Below are 11,838 nucleotides of genomic sequence, written 5' to 3'. Positions count from 1 at the left end.
AGTGCCCCTCAACGATATGATGCGAAACATCAATTCAAGATGCATCACAAGGTTCCCTGGTGCTAGCAAGAAGTATGCTGCGTTCAACAGTGTGACTGAGGGTACTGATGCGACGCACTTCCCAACGGAATTCCTAGAATCCGTTGAAGTCTCGGGATTGCCGCCGCACAACCTCGAGCTCAAAAAAGGATCCTCTATCATTTTGATGCGGAACTTGGACCCTCCGAAACTTTGCAACGGGACGCACATGATTGTTGAGGACATGCTTCGAAATATTATAGTTGCGAGGATCATAAGTTCAACGTTTGAAGGCGAAACTGTAATGCTCCCTCGGATCCGACTAAATCTGTCGGAAGCTGAGGATATCCCTTTGCAGCGCTGCCAGTTCCCCATACAATCCTGCTTCGCAATGACGATCCATAAGGCGCAAGGGCAAACTATGAAGAATGTGCTGGTCTACCTGGAGAAACCGGTCTTCCAGCATGGTCAGCTGTATGTGGCGCTCAGTCGAGGGAAGAGGAAAGAGAACGTGCGAGTTTATATAAATGGAGGATCGTCGACAAAGAACATCGTCATCAGAAGTGTCCTCTGACAACAAAATCGTGGTAGTCCACAGGTCGCGTGTTTTTTCTAAAAAAAAAACAAAAAAAAAAACGTGATCGGAGATAAGGGCCGAAATCACGTGTCACAGGTAAGTGATTTAGAACGCTGGAGAGGTGAGCCTTATGGCTTGCTGGCCCAAATAATCTCCCTGATGATGTCCAGCGTTCGCTTTAGTTCTATTCTCATATCTATTCAAACTGACATTGACCCAACGGGTCATGGGTCGTCTAGTATATATTGTTGCGGAAATGAGGATTGTGTTTTTTTTATTGTGTTGTATTGTATTGTAAATTGTTATGAATTATTGTTTAGTCTGAGCCCTCCTTGCTCCAGTGTGTATAAAGGTCAAAGGGCGTTCCGGTAGTTAATTCCATAAAGCATACATTGAAGGACACTATAATACCCTTGTTCAGTAGTTTATTTCCTTATTATGTGTATCAGGGTAAGGCCTTGTCTTCCATTAAAATGACACTCCATTGCACCAAGTGAAATAGATAGATTCCTTTCATCCCCCATTCCCACTCCCAAAACTTCCATTGCCAAGCCTCAATTTCCAGCTACATCCCCTCCAAGTCTCCATTGCCAACTGCACTGGGCAGTTTGCCAGTTTGTTACAGCTGTGGGTTGTTTTCGCCCCAAAACCAACATTGAACATGTGCTCGGGTCGGGGAAGAAAGGCGTGCCCGCCCGTCGTCATCAAGGGCGGAGCCAGAGGGTCGCGCGACCAACCAGGGCCGAGGTGAGCACACCGATGGGTGTGTCCTGAAGGCCGGCGGCTTAATCGCCGGAGGCGCTATAAAGGCGCGCGCGCAAGAAGTTGGAGAGAGCTGAGTTGTGTGGTTTTGGTCAGAGCGGGGGTTGGTCGTCAGTGGTGGTCAGTGGTTGCGTTGAGTTGTCGGTGGTGAGGAGTGATTGGACTAAGCAAGAGAGAAAGAGTCCTGGAGTTAGTGAGAGAGGGAGAGAGAACCCGTCACGCCAGACCCCCCACCAGCAGCGTTGGCTTGGCTCCACCAAGCAGCTCCGACCCGTTACCCCGCGCACACGACAGGATCGGTGGCATCGGCGGCCGTCGAGGTCCAGCCCGACGTCCCGTGCGGGATCAAGCTCCAGCCAGCTCCGGATCTTCCTCTCCCTCCAGCCATCCACCTCCCGCCAGTCCTGCCTTTCCATCCTTTTGGTGTACGTGAGTTTGTTCTGTTTGTTTTGTCCCTGGGTAATTAATTAAGACTGCATAGATAAGCTAGCGATTTTCACTGTGTCCTTCTGGTCCGTCCCTCTGTCTATATTATTTTCTTATCTTTCCTTCTCCTTGGTTTTTTTGAGCCTGTAAATAGTAATAAATAATAATCGTATTTCAAACCTTTTTGCCTTCGTTTTCCTCTTCTTCACATCCGTGTCGTCTTTGTCTTTTCCATATTGAGTAGCTGTGGCGCGATCTGGCCAACGTTTGGGGATCGGGTGAATCGGGAAAAAAACTGTTCGGCCGCGGTGCCTCCGCTCGGCAAACAACATCTTATCCGCGGACCGTAACAATATATATATATATATATATATATATATATATATATATATATATATATATATATATATATATATATATTTATATATATATATATATATATATATATATATATATATATATATAAAATGAAAATGGCTTCGCAGATTCCCTTCAAATTTTAATAGTTGCTCGTGGTACCCATTGACAAGTAATGGGCATGAAAGAAATCCCTCCTCCTGGTGCTCCCAGCTTGCAGTTATGCAAGAAGCATGTGATGCAAATGAACAAGAAGCATGTGTTATGCAATATGCAAAATCAATATAAAAAGAAACAGGAAAACACTATGCCTCCGGCGTCTTTGTCGGCAGAAGCATAAAAATTCACAGCAAAACCTGCCTTGATTTATCCATTGGCAATATACTCATGGGTGATCTTTACACACGTTCAGCTCAATTCTTTGGTGCTTGCTGTGACTTGCCAAAGCTCCTGCAATGACAAGATGCACATTGGGGAAGTGTGTCATCATCCACATCAATAATACTAACAACGATATTCCAATTTGCTGTAAATGACATACATATCATCGGAACCTGGGTTCTTATGCAACTCATACAAATAATTGTGTTCACCCATTTGATTAAATGTGAGGTGCGTCATCGTGCAGATGAAATTAATGTCAAAAGCACAGTTTATAAAATTGAATAAATGTTACCTTATATTATTTGTAATTTACATAATGTGCACTCAAAAATGGCAATCAAACCCCCTCCCTCCCCCAACCCCACCCACTCTCCACTCCAATCTTCATGTTTCCTACTCCTTCCTTCCCTTTACACATACTACAGACTTGGCATTTAATATGGAATATTTTTTTTGTGGGGGTGAACTTACTTTTCAAGATGACTTAGAACCAAAAGTTCATTGGAAGCTTGGACTCTTGGCACTATACAATCTTCGTTGTGGGCTTCATGCACTTGTCTGCGCACTCGGACGCGGCCATCTTGACGATAGACCAGAAATCTAGACTCGTCACTGAAGGTCACGTGATTCCAGTGTCCTGGCTGCCATTGACGGTGCTCTCTGGCCCACTGCAATCGGCACTGGCTGTGTTGTCTGGTCAGGCGTGGCTTTCTCAGGGGACGCCTGACATGATAGCCTACTTGAACCAGTCATTGGTTTGACTAGCCTTCTGGATACAGGCACATTTGTCAGTTGCTGCCACTCAGCCCTAAGCCGATTAGCTGACTTGGTACGGCCATTGCAGACTAACCGGTGCAGCTGGCACCTTGTGGTCCCTTGTGGGGACCCTCCTTGTGGGGACCTCCAATCCCTCCTTGTGGTTCTGCGTGGACGTCCTGGCCTTGGTATTGGAGTAGGGACACCCCTCTGAGCATTTCGTTTCAGGATCTTTGACACCTGACCTTGAGTGATGCCATACTGCCGAGGAATAGCACGCTGTTTCATGCCGGAATTTCGTGAAGCCACCACTCCATGACAAACAGCATTGTCGAGTTGACGGACCATCTCCAGAGGAATCGGCAATAACTTTTGTAGACGTGTAGCAGTTGTTTTCCACTAATACGGAACGCAACAACCCTTATATACCCGATTGTGAAGCCAATCGTCAAATGTACCTGTCCTTACATTTTGTCACGCCACCTGTGATATAATCCTGTTATTGACTTCTTGCTGTGAAAGACAATCAGTGACATGGTTCTTTCAACAAAGACATCACCGAAGGGTAAAAGAAACTCACCAGATTGATATACTGAGTTCAGAAAGTAAACCCAAGTCAAGAAAAAAAAAATATTCCATATTAAATGCCAAGTCTGTATATTCCCACTAAACATTATTCCCTTCCACCCCTCCCCATATCTCCCATTCTCTTCCTTTTATTTATTTACTAGCAGGGGTTCGTTATAATTGTGCTGTTATAATAATATTACTGTTATAACATTAATGTTATAATGTTATAACAGGTAATTGCTGTTATAATGTTATAACAGGTGCTGTTATAATAATATTGGTAATTTTGAAGAATTTCTTTTCTATTTTTTTGTGGGGACCTAAAACACTTCGCTGCACCCACTAAGGAATAGGGTCAGTTATCATGTGATATTACCTTTCACGCAGCTACAAAGACCTACGCACTGTAGAGAGATTTTATATAAATAAATAAAATCCTACTTTTTTTTTTTAAGGTTTTTTTTTTTTTTTGCTTAAAACTCTCCCCGGCACTGACTGATGAACGTCTGAAAGTTTGACAAAGATCCGTTCAGCCATCTCTGAGATAAATGACGACAGACACAGACAGACAAAGTACAAAATGTTGTTACGAATTTGGTGGAGCAATATGTAGAGCAGAGTAGATCTGAGTAGGTAACATGCTTTGAGATGTCGCGATAGGGAATCTACCTGTCATAAGTCATGTGTAGGCGTTTGTCGGGTTAAGATGTACGATTGTGAATCTACCAGGAGATTTGGGTGATAGGTAGTGTAGGGGTTAATCAGTAGAGCCCTTGTATGTCTCACCTGGTAGCCAAACCTTTGTCCATTATGGCACTACAGACCACATAGACACTTGGTTAGGATCCCTTTAGCACAACACAAATGACGCCTTCTCCCCTGACATGACTTAGGAAGAAATCAGGCTAAAACACCGCCACAGTTGGCCGCCACCATTTACACCTCCGAGAGGCCTACCCACTTCGCATAGCACGTGCTATAACACAAGGACCACGGAGTAGGGGACGAGAGTTGGAGTGACGCAGTGGGCGTGACCTGAGCGAGCCGGCGAGTCGGGGGAGGCTCTGATTGGCAGAGCAGTGCGCCAATGCTGACGTCATCGGCCGGAGATATTAACGAGGGCCGGACGCCATTTCGGGGAGTTAGTTGCCAGATTCCTTGGCTGGGAGTTGAGAGGAGTCAAGTTCAGAAGAAGCAGTTGAGTTACAGTCCCGGTGCGATCCTGAGCAGTTGAGACTCGGCGTGTGGAGTTGCACAGAGAGCAGTTCAGTTGAGCGCAGAGAGCCCAAGCTGAGTTGGCAGTGCGCAGTTCGCAGTCCGGAGAGTTGGATCGGGAGATGAGATCAGAGCCCCGACCTGAGTTAGTTGCCGAAGACGAGAGTGAGGAGTGAGATCTGAGTCAAGAGTTTGTGTGCACAGTGGCCATTGCGCAGTTGAGAAGATCTGACCCAGAGCAGTTGGATTCCTGGCAGTTCGCAGAGTTGGCAGTTGCGCCATAGGGAGTTGCTGAACGCCAGTTGCCGAACACCATTGGGCGGTCGAGTCGATACGAGGAGTTGTCTTCAGCAGCCCGGTCGAGTCGTTTAGAGATCCCGACCCAAGTTGGGCTGAGGTGTAGCCCGAGTAGAGCGGTGCTGGTGCTTTTGGAGCTTGGTGCACGGACCTCGTGTGCAGCGGCGAGGGCGTTGGCTCGGGCCTAGCGGGGCGTGCGAGGCGGACGGAGGATTTTTCCAGGCCGGGAATTGAAGACGACAAGACAGCTAAGACCGAGCTCCGCGTACCCAATTACATAACGGACGTTTTTATTTTCGTATTCATCTCCCTCGTCTCGTGTTTGAAATCTGTTGTGTGTGGGATCCCAATTTAGCTACCTTATTTCATTATCGGCGCGCATTTTCCTGTCATGTCTTTTTCATTTGAATAAACCCTTGTATTATTTTGCATCCCCCATTCAAACCTGTTCCACTTGAGTTAATTTCCTCTCACAGGACCGGAGCTACGCCGGCGTGCTGCAGTTAAGTGCTTTCGCCGCAGCCTTCATTTTCCTTCTTCCTCCCGCGCGGCCATAGCCGAATCCGTGTTTGAGTAGTTGCCTCCAATAAGACCGTTTAGGCTATCCGCAACTCTGATGTTAATCGGAGTTGCACGACAATATCGATGGTTTACTCAACTTATCCCACCATCCAAATTTGCTTGTGTATATTTCACAGTGAGATTACCTCTTGGTCTTTCAAACCAATATTACTCCTTGGTCATGGGCCTTTCAAACCATAAGTGATCCCTTGCCCTGCCATACTGAACCAATGAACCATGGTGTGTGCAGAAGATTAATGATATCAGTTATTGTCCTCGTTTTGAGTAGACTAAAGAGGGGAGAGATTTATGGTGCTAATGTTGTAGAGAGTGTTTGAACAAAGATCACATGATTATACTTATGTAAGAGCAAGGAAAAGAAGCTTGTAGTATTTTTTATAAATTTGAAATATTAAATTGGCTTTGTACACAAATTCATTATACTGTACTAGTAAAGAACCTGTCCTTTCAGACGGGTCAATTCCCCACTCTTATGATTTATGAGTTGTAATACTGGATACCACCAGGTGGCGCTATACGATACACATATTTAAAATATAATCAATTGGGATACGACCCCACCCTGAACCACAGGGAATAATAACTTATTTACCACCTAAAACCTCCTCGTGCACACAAGTCAAACAGACAGACAAACACACCTTTCCGTGCACACCCTGACGACAACCAGCTGTTTTGAACACATTCTGACCAGCGGATCAGGAGTGCATAAGTTAAAAAAAAAAAACAATAAAAAAAAACCAGTATGATATTTAGTATGATAATTCCCCACTTCTATGGTTTCTATGGTTTTGATGCAGAGAATTAAAGTATTTTATCATGACTTGTAATACTCACCCGCACCAGGAGCGTTGAAACAGAGAATTTAAGTATACAATACACATTTATATACCTACACTTGATTCTCCTTGATTATATCTCATTTTATACTCTACCACCACAATTTCCTACTATTATTTTATATTATACACACATCTCTTGATCGTTGTTACCATCGTTGTCTCTCGTCTTCTACATTTTATTTAAATGAAATGTTGTCACTTCAGTTATTAGTCCCCTACCCAGAGGGACCTGGTGTTGGCTTAGCGGTTAGGGTGCCGGCTTGGGATCCTAGAATCCTGGGTTCGAATCCAGGTCGATCGCTGAATTAACGCCAGGGGGGTTGACTCAGCCTGCCATCCTTCCGAGGTCGGCAAATTGAGTACCAGTTCACTGGTAATTCCCTGTGTGTCGCAAAAGGCGACCAACAAGGTTGGCGGCAGGAAGGGCATCCGGCCATAAAACATTGCTTCAAAAAGGGGACCACGGTGCCTGAAAAAGGCCAACCCCTGCTCTGTGGGGAAAAAATGGCCTCTAAAATGATATCAGTGATTTCAATATCCACATGGACTCCACTGACTCCACGCTAACCACTGACTTCACTGATTTACTCACCTGCTTTAACCTCACTCAACATGTCAACTTTCCTACCCATAACCGTGGTCACATTTTGGACCTTGTCTGCTCTACTGGACTAATTTTGCACCATCTCTCTGGCTCCGACCTCACTCTCTCTGACCACCTAGCCATCACTCTAACCATCAACATCCCCACCCCAGCACCAAGGCATTATCGCACTATCAACTTCCGTAAGCTAAACGCTCTTTCACCTACCTCATTCTCATCGACCCTCTCTGAAAAAATGTCCACTTCTCCCTTCGTTGACCTCCACACCCCTTCTGACCTCACTGACTACTACAACCACACTCTCTCCTCCTGCCTTGACCAACTTGCGCCTATAAAAACCAAAACAGTTTCTTTCACCCATTCTGCTCCCTGGTTTACCCCTGAACTCCGCCTGATGAAAACTCGTGCTCGCCAACTTGAAAGACTCCGCAATAAAACAGGTCTCACAGTTCACTCCCAGGCCTACAAGGACCACATACAACACTATAAAATGCCCTCTCCCGCGCCCGCTCCGCCTACTACTCTCAAATTATCCACTCTGGCTCCGGAAACCCAAAAGCACTCTTCTCTACAATAAACAAACTCCTCAGCCCCCTGAACACCACCACCCAGTCATTCACAATAGACAACTGCATCTCCTTCCTTTCATTCTTCCAACGCAAAATTGAAAACATCTACAACAGCTTGACCACCGCCGCACCTGCTCCCCCTCAAACCACCTGCCCCCCCTTATCCTGCCATCCCCTGTCTCAATTCTCCCCAGTCTCCCCTACTGACCTCTCTGAACTCCTCATCGGAATGAAAACTGCCACCTGCACTCTTGACCCCATCCCCTCCAGCTTTGTCAAGGCCTCCCTTCCTGCTCTCTCTCCACTTATCATTGCAACAATAAACTCCTCCCTGTCTACAGGCATCGTCCCACCATCCCTCAAAATTGCTGCTGTTACCCCCATTCTGAAAAAACCTGGACTAAACCCTGACACCCTAAATAACTTCAGACCCATCTCCAACCTACCCTTTCTGTCAAAGGTTTTGGAACGCGCTGTAGCCACTCAACTCAAACATCACCTCTCTGCCAATAACCTGTATGAAACATTCCAATCCGGATTCCGCTCGAACCACAGTACTGAAACTGCTCTCCTCAAAATCACCAACGACCTTCTCCTCTCCTCTGACGCTGGCAACCTCAACATTCTCATCCTCCTCGACCTCAGCGCTGCCTTTGACACCATCGATCACACCATCCTCCTCACCCGACTTGAAACCACCTTTAACATTACCGGCACTGCCCTCTCTTGGATTAAATCATACCTCTCTGACAGACGTCAGTTCATCTCCATCAATAACTGCAAATCCCCTACTGCTCCCCTCCCCCAAGGTGTCCCCCAAGGTTCAGTTCTTGGCCCCCTCCTCTTCATCCTTTACCTGTCCCCCCTCGGTCACTTAATCCGCCGTCATGGTCTCCAATTCCACTGCCTCGCCGATGACATCCAGCTTTTCATCTCCACCAAGTCCATCTCCACCGCCACACACTCTATCCTGACAAACTGCATCACTGAAATAAAATCCTGGCTTCAAATCAACTTCCTCAAACTTAACTGTGATAAATCTGAAATAATCATCATTGGCCCAAAAACGCTCACCAAGTCCACCCATAACTTTGCCCTCAACATCGACGGTTTCCCAGTATCCACCTCCCCTCACATCCGGAATCTTGGCATCATCTTTGACCAAACCCTCTCCTTCGACAAATACACTAAACAGATCACAAAGACAGCCTTCTTTCACCTGAAAAACATCGCCCGTCTCCGTCCATCCCTCTCCTCCGTGGCTGCAGAAACCCTCATCCACGCCTTCATCACTTCCCGTCTGGACTACTGCAATAGCCTCCTTTATGGTTCACCCTCAACAATCACCAATAAACTCCAATACATTCAGAACTCCGCTGCCCGTCTACTCACCCATTCCCGGACCCGTGACCACATCACCCCCATCCTTTACAAGCTTCACTGGCTCCCCATCTCCCAGAGAATCCAGTACAAAATCCTCCTCTTGACCTACAAAGCCCTCCATAACCTGGCCCCATCCTACCTGGCTGACCTCCTCTCCAGACACACTCCCACCCGCAACCTCCGCTCTGCTGGTACCAACCTCCTGACCCCCCCCCCCATCCGGACCAAATTTAGATCCTGGGGGGACAGGGCCTTCTCCATCGCTGCTCCCACCCTCTGGAACTCGCTACCTCACACCATCAGAGACTCCTCCTCACTCACCACATTCAAAACATCACTCAAGACCCACCTGTTCAACACTGCATTCAACATTTAACCCACAGCATCTAACCCCTGACTATCTCCTCTCCTTCTCCCTCCTTTGTGCTTTGAATATTTCCCTATTGATTCTTCTTTTTTTGCAATTGTTTTTATGTTTTGCTATGCATTATGTTTTGCACTCTGTCAAAGCGTCTTTGGGCTTCCTGAAAAGCGCTATATAAAATAAATGCATTATTATTATTATTATTATTATTATTATTATTAAAAGGTGGTTTTTACCCAGAGGGAACGAGGTATGTATGCTCTCTGCCTGTCTGTCCCACCTCTGGTTTTTCTGCACTTCTTCCCATATCCTTTAACATATTAAACGGAAATTTGGTACATGGCTTCATTATGATAAGTTACAGAACAAGTTTGAGTTTCAGGGTGTTTCATCAATTTTTTTAATTCTTTAAAAAAAATAAAAAAATAAAAAGCATTCATTGGCATCGGGAGGGGACATGGATTAATTATAAAGCAATTCTCACTCTTGTTTAAAATAACACTAAAATACACAATTTGGTTTGTGGTCAGGTCACAAATAGTCTCTTTTCGCCCATGTTCTACTGCCTGGCTACTTGTGCCAGCTCCGCTTCAGCAAATGACTAAGGTATGAAAAGAGGGTTTCTGCCTCATTAAAACCAGATTGTTCCAGGAAAGTGGGCCTCGATAGTTGTGGTGAAGGCTACACACCTAGAAGAAAAATCCGAATTTAATCCAAGGGCGATACACTGTTTTTTTTTACTAGCTAACATGGGGCAGTTCCACCACCCACCATATGGTCTCGCCATTGTCACCACCTGGGATGGAGTACCAGTTATTGTTTTCACCATGTGGGGCCATTTGTGTGGCTTTGGACTTATCACTTCCTTTGCATGCCAATCATAAAATAAACTATTTTTTTGGTTCATGAGTACAGAATGATGCTCTTGATAACATTTACACTCGATAGCCAGATTACCCAGCCGTGATACATCTATAATTATAGATGTTATAATTATAGATATTATAATATATAGGTCATGATTGAGGATGACTTACCAGGTGCTTTACTCGATCATATGACATGGCCTGAGGAAAGTCGGTGGAAATTTTGCAGATACTAAATTCTCGCTTCCCTTCAGGCATTGCCCCAAGCTCTTTCAGGCAGTGTCTGAAATGCTCATATGCTTCGCAAGCAACATCCAATGTCCGCAGAGTAAAGTTATACCTGACAGATAAAATGTGAAGTATTTGGTTCAGGGCGTGGTTATCAGTGATTTCATTTAAGAGACAAAGAGAGATATTTGAGAGACAAAGAGAAAAGCCTATTCAAGTCAAATAATGATGCACCAGTATCTTTTAATGTTGCAAAACACAGAGGGTTCAGGTTTGCTACAAATATTTACTTTTTCCAGTTTTCACCTAATAAGACATCATCACTCTAAATTAGTGATCTCAAACTTTTTATTTCACGGACCACTTGATAATTGCACAGGGTCTCGGAGGACCACTTGATAAACTTTTTTTGTTGTTCTACTAATCAAAGCACACAAGTCATATTTTAATATCAGTAGTCTTGGCTTTCTCATGCGATGGATGTGCCTGTTTATTTTTTGAGCAAAGTTCTGGGAAGTTGGATGTAATGCTTGTCAGCTTTAGCATTCATCCTGCTTCTGTCTCACACAGGTACATAGTCAGCAAATGGCATCAGACCACGCAATACTTTGTCTGCACGTTTTAGGTACTCTCCAATTTTTTTGAATCCAAAACTCAAATTGGGAATATCTTTTTAATTTTAATCCAAAACCTTAATGTTTCATTGCAAGAAAGCTCATTGATTTCAAAGGAAGCTCACTGATTTCAATCTCAAAAGGATTTCATGTCCAGCTGTTTGGTTTGGCTTCTACTGGAAAGTAAAGCCACATGGAAGGCTGATGAGTGCATGTGAGAGGCGATGAGTCCTGTGCTGACTAACCTTTCATTATTGTCTGATCTTGCCTAACAGGAAGGTGTATACAACAGACAATCTTAGCCCTAGGCTCATCTCTATCGGTAACACCACTTTTCTCGGTGCACATATAAACAGGAGAAATTAACATAACGTGTCCCTAGTTACATAGGAAAAATCTAACGTACCCAATCACATGGACGCTA

At 45.0% G+C, this 11,838-nt stretch overlaps 1 protein-coding gene across 14 annotated transcripts in view; it reads right to left on the bottom strand.

Annotated features, from left to right (window-relative positions):
- Window positions 1-2,269: 2,269 nt before the first annotated feature.
- The window catches only part of METTL22 (methyltransferase 22, Kin17 lysine), a 71,086-nt gene continuing 61,517 nt past the window's right edge, over window positions 2,270-11,838 (bottom strand). For 8 of the 14 annotated variants that reach the window (XM_078774223.1, XM_068110550.2, XM_068110548.2 and 5 more), the window contains exons 10-11: window positions 10,744-10,912; window positions 2,270-2,590 (exon numbers count right to left, since the gene is read on the bottom strand). In XM_078774223.1, coding sequence (XP_078630349.1) covers window positions 2,549-2,590; window positions 10,744-10,912 — 211 coding nt within the window. In that variant the 3' untranslated portion in view covers window positions 2,270-2,548. The remainder of the gene's footprint in view (window positions 2,591-10,743; window positions 10,913-11,838) is intronic. The other 6 variants (XM_078774230.1, XM_078774227.1, XM_078774229.1 and 3 more) reach the window with 1 other exon arrangement.

The sequence above is a fragment of the Myxine glutinosa genome, chromosome 3 (assembly GCF_964187855.1).
Source record: "Myxine glutinosa chromosome 3, kmMyxGlut1.1, whole genome shotgun sequence".
In the NCBI taxonomy this organism is placed as follows: domain Eukaryota; kingdom Metazoa; phylum Chordata; class Myxini; order Myxiniformes; family Myxinidae; genus Myxine; species Myxine glutinosa.
The sequence above is the reverse complement of the archived record's forward strand: the minus strand, read 5'-3'. Positions and strand labels throughout refer to the sequence as shown.